The sequence below is a fragment of the Quercus suber genome, unplaced genomic scaffold (assembly GCF_002906115.3).
Source record: "Quercus suber isolate HL8 unplaced genomic scaffold, Cork oak 2.0 scaffold_149, whole genome shotgun sequence".
In the NCBI taxonomy this organism is placed as follows: Eukaryota; Viridiplantae; Streptophyta; class Magnoliopsida; order Fagales; family Fagaceae; genus Quercus; species Quercus suber.
In genome coordinates this window covers 637,084-645,085 of record NW_027069610.1, presented here as the reverse complement: position 1 = coordinate 645,085, position 8,002 = coordinate 637,084, and the positions used below count along the sequence as shown (strand labels likewise).

Sequence of the window (8,002 nt, the reverse complement as noted above, 5' to 3'; positions counted from 1 at the left end):
TAATTAAAAATCCGAAATTACAACCTCTAACACCCAAGTTATGCAATTGTGCTTAAAGTACTTCAAGGCCTCAATCAGTTCTTCATCGAATGCCATACTATTTACGTGTATAAAAGTGGGTATGTTCGGGAAACTGGACCCTATACTTTGCGCTTGAAGTACTTCAAGCAGTTCTACATCAAATGCAGTGCTATATTATGTGTAGTATAAGGGTATGTTATGGGAATTAGATCCTATAGTATACTGTGTATAGCAGTATGGGACAAAGGTGGCCGGGCGGTCACCAACTCCCACTTGCTTCCCAACAAGATTAGAGAATGTTGAGACTGGGTTGTTGTTATATTATGTTTATTATCTAATACCAATACTATATATATATATATATATATATTCACTCCAACAGTTACAGCCATGAATTTTCTTCCTACCATTTGTCTACTTTATGCCTTTGGTTGAGTGAAAATTGTCCACTTCTGAACGTTTTGACATTTTGGGGTCTACCAGTTCTAGCACAATTCTAAACTTTCTTCTTAAATAAAAAAGCTCTCGAACTGATTTCCTTCTTTTAATGCAAAAAAAGTCCTCTCTTTCATTACAAAAGCTTAAAAGATTGTGGCTTTATAGTCTCTTCAAAGAGAAGGCACACTCACTAGTCAAAAGCCTCTCTTTTTATTTTTTCTTTCTTTGTTGTTCCACTGGCCGTAGATTTGTGAGTTTTATGCAACCACTTCAGCTCTGCTATGTTCAGACTCTATTCTGTTTTCAGGAAAATATGATCACTTTGTGATTGCTTCCTAGAAGCTGTGTTTTGCTGAAAGAGTGAAAAAGCAAAAGAAGGGAAAGTGGAAGTTTTGGAGTCTAATTGGTGGTCTTTGGTTTGGTCTTTAGCATTAGTTGGCCTAGTTGTTCTCTCATATACCCCATCTGGGCATTTACTTCTTTTGTTCTGGAGTGAAGTGGTAACTGTTCTTTGCTCTTGTTTTGCTGTTTAAGCTTTTCTTACTTCTGTGAAATGCATTTTGTTTTACCGAAATCACTGTTTGGGATGGTTTCAGAGATGGGTTTTGAGGGGAGTGGAGGTAGTAAACTGCTGGGACTGAGAGTGACCCCAATGCACAAGCGTTCAAAGAGGTACCTATCCAACTGTTGGGTCATTTAATTCTTTTTGTTAGTTTGCGATCATTCTGCATATACACTTTCAAAATTTTGGTATGTTTCTCAAGTGGGGTGCATTAACTGGAATGACTTCTGAGATGGGTTAGAGTGGGCATTGGAAACTTGAGCTTTCCTTTTTGCTAAGTAGGAAACTTGAGCTTTCACAGCTATAGATATTAGTATTACCCATTTGTATTTTACAAGTAATATGCCTGATGGCACATACCTAATCACCCTTTTTCTATTGATTACTATATTCATAGTTTCTGTGAGTCGTCACTTTTAAAATGGCTAATTCCCTAAAGAACATTTGGTTGAAATGGAAACCAATGGTTCAGAGCTTCAAGAAAGGGTAAAACTTGCGTGTTTTTTCAGTTAAATCCTTGAATATGCACATTTAGGCATGTAATCTTTTGTTTCCCTGCTAATTTGTAGATTGTGATTCCCACTTGTTTTCTGTGTCCATTATTTTCTGCTAAGGTTTGTAAAGCATGTTAATCAATCAGTAATAGCGGGTATTGAATGTAATTAGAAACCGGTTTGAGAGAGGCTTAGGGACAATGATAATTACACAGACCCCAATGGAAGGAAGGTTATTTTGTAGACTACCAACGTATTTTGTAGCTTGGGGTTGTTCATGGGAAGAAAAATGTTTATGAAGTGGCCTATAATTGCTATGACAGACTTCAAATCCTGCCTTCTCCAATCTATTTCTTTTGACTTTTTTGTGTACACTCTTGTGCTCTGACAGCTTTCCTGATAAGAAAAGAGTTGGGGGAGATAACGTGGATAGTTCCTTTGAAGCCTCAGACCGAATAAAGATGGTAAGATTGGTTACTCCTTTTATCCTTCAAGGAATTATCCACTTCATCTTGTTATTTATTTGATTGTGTTTCGCTCTGCATCTTAAGAGCCCATCCAGAACATTTGTAATCCTTAGTAATTGAGATATAAGGCCTTGTTGGGCTGAGTTGATACCTTATACTAAGCAAATGATCGTTTTTTATAGCTCTTATGCAGTGCTCTCTCAGTGAGTTTTACTTGTAGTAAATAAGTACACACGCAACTCTTGCATTTCTAATTTACTCCAATCTGGTTTCAGGATATGGGGCACTTAGAGGACCATATCAAAACCAATAAGAAGCAATCTCCTAAGGCTGAAGTTCAAAATTCTTTAAAGCAAGAGGTATGGAAGTGAATTTTTTCTTCTTAATAACCACGTTTTGAAAAATCACAAGACTTAAATCTAATCCTTTTCCTTGGTCATGCCTCTATTCAGCCTATTGCAAATAGGCTCCATCTTTATAACTGTGATTTCTACTAGTTACTTATTAATTTTAAAATATGTTGCTAGCAGATTCTACAACTTGAGAAGAGATTACAAGACCAATTTGAGGTCCGCCGGGCTTTGGAAAATGCAATGGGATATAGGTCTTCCTCTCAGGATAATACAACTGAAACAGTAATGCCCAAGGTATACCTTCTTGCCTACATCTCCCAAACACTGATGTAGATTTGTTTTGGAGAGTAATTTATATAACTTTTCTTGCTAAAGAGGGTGTCCAACGCTCTTCGAACACTTGACTATTCCCTTGAGTGTGTGTAGTCATTTTGTCCTACAAACACCAAGTAATTACAGGGAGGAATCCCTTGGGAGTGGTCCCAAGATGCTGGTTGTGGGTTTTGAACCCAGGACCTCATTGATCTAATGAGGCCTTAGGAACCACTAGGCCTTGGCGGTTTTGGAGAGTAAATTATTATGAACTACTTATACAGTTTAACTGCAGTTTCACCATTTATGTATATTGTCTATAATGTAGTTGTAAATTTTATCCCAATATCTTAAGGTGTTGCATTATCTCATTATATTTCTTAATCATTTTAACCAAAATTTCATTTACCAAAGAGAGGGAAAGCCGGAAAACCAATACTGTGAACAGTCAATATCTATGGAGAATTCCTGCTTTCTATTTTATTATTTGCTTTTGTTTTGTAATTATGACTTAGACACCATGTGTTATCTTATCCATAAAGGTACTTGTAACTAATGAATCGTATGCTCCAATATTTTATTTTTATGGTTTAATGCTACTACTAATTGTCATAGTTTTTTATGATGCCCTTGTATAACCCCAGTTAACCATGGAATCATGTATAATTCCTATGTTAATTACAGCCTCTGGTTTTGGTTTTCCTTTTGCTTAATAGCTGCATTTTCATTTTCATACTTTAATTTAACACTACTTTTTGATGACTCCAGCCAGCCACAGAGTTAATCAAGGAAATTGCAGTGTTGGAGTTGGAAGTAGTGTATTTGGAGCAATATCTTCTCTCCTTGTACCGGAAAGCATTTGATCAACAAATAACTTCTGTATCTCCATCTTCCAAGGATGAAAGATTAAAATCACCTATAAATACTCCAAGAGCAAGGATCCACAAAGCTTCCAGACCTGATATTACATCAAAGAGGGAAAGTTCAGTTGCACAAACTGTTTGTGACTTGCTTGACAACCCATGGAAGGAATCCAATGGAATTGGTGGAGAGGAGAAGCTATTAGATTCTGGTGTTCATCGCTGTCACTCCTCATTATCTCAACGTTCAGTGTATTCGACTAGGACTTCACCTCCAGCTGATTCTTTGTCTAAGGCTTTACGTGCTTGCCATTCCCAACCTTTGTCCATGATGGAGGTAACTTGAGTCCCATCACATAACCATCTCTACTCTCTAGTTGGAGCTTGGCTCCCCCAGGACAGCCAATTGTATAGATCCACACTACATCAAAAGATGTGTTAATTTTTTTTTTTTTTAATTTTTTTTTCCAGAAATATATCCTATTAATTTCAGTTTTCTTTTAACCCAAATTTTTACTAAATAAAATGATGGAGACAAAATGTCACTAGTGCCTTGATGTGGAGGTGTTATTGGCAATAAACTTGCAACTGCAACAGAATTATAACATAAAATGTTTGAGGAATACATACATGAGTTCCCCTTCCTAAATTCATTCATACGTTCACAAATTCATATATTGCAATATGGAGACCTTCTCTGGATTATGACTTTCTGTTGTTTCTCTACAGTATGCTCAGAATACTTCGTCAAGTATAATCAGTCTGGCAGAGCATCTCGGTACCCGCATCTCTGATCATGTTCCAGAAACACCTAACAGGCTTTCTGAGGATATGATTAAGTGCATGTCAGCCATATATTGCAAGCTAGCAGACCCGCCTTTGACACATAATGGCCTGTCATCTCCCAATTCGTCTATGTCATCAATGAGTGCATTTTCTCCACAAGATCAGTGTGAAATGTGGAGTCCAGGGTTCAGGAATAATTCTTCTTTTGATGTACGCTTAGATAATCCTTTCCATGTGGAAGGACTCAAGGAGTTCAGTGGACCATACAGCACCATGGTTGAAGTACCTTGGATTTACAGAGATGGTCAGAAACTGGGTGATACTGAACATCTGCTACAAAATTTCAGGTGAACCTTTATGAAATGTTTACTCAAGATAATATCATACTCAAATGATGTTGAATTTCATTTGATAATGGAATCACTTAGATGTATTCCATGCTCTCTTGCAATTTAATTATGGTCATGGAGTTGTTCTGTTACAGGTCCCTTATTTGTCGATTAGAAGAAGTAGATCCTAGGATGTTGAGTCATGAAGAGAAGCTAGCATTCTGGATTAACATACACAATGCGTTGGTGATGCATGTAATGATTCTTATCAGTAGATATATTAACTGTACAGTGTTAATTCCTGCCTATATCTTTATTTCTGATGCAAATGAAATTTAATCAGCTTTTGCTTTCCAATAGGCATATTTGGCTTATGGGATTCCCCAAAACAATGTAAAGAGAGTTTTTCTACTCTTAAAGGTGGGATGTACCTCATTGTTCCTTTAGGAGAGTAGCTAATGTTTTTTGTGGTTATTTGTCTTCTTACACTTTTCCACTATCCAGGCAGCATATAACATTGGGGGTCACATCATCAGTGCAGACACTATACAGAGTTCTGTCCTAGGTTGCAGAATGTCTCGTCCTGGGCAGGTGTGCCTAAGCCTTTTCTTTTTTAAAATTTATCTTGAGGTTATATGAGATTAGTGTTTATATCTTTAGTAAAATTTATGCATTTAAAGTTATGTGAAATGATGTTGGGCTTAAATTCAATCACTGGCCTTGAAAGTGTTAGAACAATAGTTGAGTAATTAAATTCACTCTTTCCCATTGGCTTAAACTTTTGCTATAAGTGGTAGTTTAACATGGTGTTAGGGATAGTGATCCTTAGTTCTAATTCTTTCTCCACTCTACCTCCAATTTAAAGTTAAAAAATTCTACATGTTAGAATAATGATTTAAGTGATTAAATTTATTATTTCCTATTAGTCCATATCAAAAAGTTTTTCTTTGGTAGACACAAGACCATCTTTTGCTGCACATAAGCCTATCCTCTTATTTACTCTTACTCTTCTCAGTAGGAGGTCAAACTTATGATTCCCAAAGACACATTATCAAAATTTTTTTTGACTTAATTTTCTAAATTAATTCTCACTAGAAACAACAAAGCTATTTTTTCCTTTTATTTTGTTATTTACCTGGTGAGCCTCAGCCAAATTCATGTTTCTAGTGGGGCTGATAAAAGCTTGTTTCTGTGTGTAGTGGCTTCGCTTGTTACTTTCTCCAAGGACAAAATTCAAGCCTGGAGATGAACGGCAAGCATATGCAATTGACAATCCAGAACCCCTATTGCACTTTGCGCTCTGTTCGGGAAGCCATTCTGATCCAGCGGTACTTCTTTATTCTTTATCTGTTTTTAGCTTCATTTATTATCCCATGGCTGCTTAAAAATGCAGTGTAGAGACTCTGCATTAATGTCTAATATTGCTTGAGAATGCTCTTCTGAAATGGTAGAACAGTCTTACCATTAAAAAAGAAAACTAGAAGAAGAAAAAAGAATTGATGAAAGTAATTACACTACGACTCATTTCCCTTTGATGGGGTAAATCCATTGAGACTTACTATTACATTTACATGCAATATCTTTTCTATTCATACTGCTCGACAGTATTATCGGAGACTAATATTCAGAAACCGGTTTAATTTATGGCTCACTTCTTCACTTTCCCAGTTTGTTAACTCAAGTCTTTGTTCTTCACATACGTTTTGTTTTGAAATTGAGTTCCTACAAAATGTAGGTGATACATATTCACTGCAGGAATTGGCTTCAAAAGAGTTTCATAACTTCATAAGAGTCAAGCAAGTTTGTTGTGCTTAATAAAGCTAAATGTGCTGATCCATTAAGTTAAATTCCTAGCAGCCAAGTTATATGTTGCAGTTGTAGGAAGCTAACGTTTTGGAGATATCATCAACTGCTTATGATGGAAGTCTTTCACTGTTCAGTTTTTCTTTAATATGTGCTATAATGGAGCAAGAGGGCAATTTTGCTAATGCGGCTAGCAAGCAACAAAAGGAAGGGAAAAATAAAAATAAGTAAATTAAAAAAATTTATGGACGAGGGATCCATCAGATTGGTGTAAAACCAGTAAAAACTAGTTTTTATACGATTTATAATTTGAAAATTCTGCAATTTGATTTCAAGTCCTTGTTCTGTTCTATTTGCCAAAATGAAAATCCCTTTCAGATATTACTGAAAATCAATTTAATTTATACAAATTTATAGGAGTTTATAGATTGGATTGCAATTGACAATAGATTGATTTGATATTTGAATTACATGATGGGTATGAAGAAAGTATTTGATCCAACAGAAGGTTTAGAACTAATATGAATCCAAAAAGAAGTTATTTAGTGGTGTAAAACTAGGCAAGTTAGATGTAAATATAATTCCTAACTCATAAACAACTCAAAGAAAGAAATTCAAACAGGATGAAAGATATAACCTTAAAGAGTTACATGTCTTGGTACCTGATGGGATATATTTTAATTCTTTTATTCTTTTGGTCTTGTTCAGGTTCGAGTGTACACGCCCAAGAGAGTATTTCAAGAGCTGGAATCTGCAAAAGAAGAGTACATTCGAGCTACCTTTGGTGTACGTAAGGATCATATAATCCTTTTACCAAAAATCGTTCAGTCATTTGTGAAGGATTCCGATTTGTGTCCAGCTGGAGTGATGGAGATGATCCAACAGTCTTTGCCTGAATCTCTGAAGAAGAGTCTTAAGAAATGTCAGCTAGGAAAATCTCGCAAGAGCATCGAATACGTTCCTCACAACTTCACCTTCCGGTATTTAATATCTAAAGAGCTCATAAAATGACTCTTTGCACTGGCCGCTACTTAATACTTGAGATAGATTGCATTGCTCCTAGGAGTTTTATACTAGGGGAGTCTATATTTTTCTTTTTGTACAAAGTAGGATATGAAGCCAGAAAAGGGAGGATAGGAGAGTGATCTAAGGCATTTTTTACTCATATTATGTGATATCCATGTTGCTATGTTTCCCTACAGAAAGTATCTATTGTTCCTGTAGTGTTGTGAAAATTCAAGAATCTGCATTGAGCTATGTAAATAAATCTGTTGCAATGGTTCGTTCTCGATCTAGACTACTCTAATTACTCTCTAACCACGATTGCTCTCTACTCTGCATTTTATAAAATTTTATTTATTTTAAAATTTAGCCGTGATAATTAACTCACTTGACAGATTGGTGCATAAAATAGGTGCTTAAATGTACCTACATGTGACCACCTGCAAAAAAAAAAAAAAAAAGGGTGATTAATCGCCAACAATAAAGCTTTGCTTCGCTTAAATTGCTGACACTGCCAGCCTTATTATGAGGACAATCTTTATTATGCATGGTGTTAGAAAACAGGAAACCTAACC

At 35.8% G+C, this 8,002-nt stretch overlaps 1 protein-coding gene across 2 annotated transcripts; it reads left to right on the top strand.

Moving 5' to 3' along the window:
• Positions 1–409: 409 nt before the first annotated feature.
• LOC111985223 (uncharacterized) lies at positions 410–7,714 on the top strand. Of its 2 annotated transcripts, XM_024016870.2 has the most exons (12): positions 410–959; positions 1,056–1,131; positions 1,907–1,979; positions 2,258–2,341; positions 2,513–2,629; positions 3,416–3,844; positions 4,237–4,640; positions 4,778–4,877; positions 4,983–5,042; positions 5,127–5,213; positions 5,822–5,950; positions 7,134–7,714. In XM_024016870.2, exons 2-12 carry the CDS (start codon positions 1,058–1,060, stop codon positions 7,434–7,436), a joined length of 1,860 nt encoding a protein of 619 aa, XP_023872638.2. In that variant the 5' UTR covers positions 410–959; positions 1,056–1,057; the 3' UTR covers positions 7,437–7,714. The 2 variants fall into 2 exon arrangements, with proteins under 2 accessions (XP_023872638.2, XP_065633227.1); XM_065777155.1 differs by lacking the exons at positions 410–959; positions 1,056–1,131 and adding an exon at positions 1,276–1,299.
• The last annotated feature ends 288 nt before the right edge of the window (positions 7,715–8,002 follow it).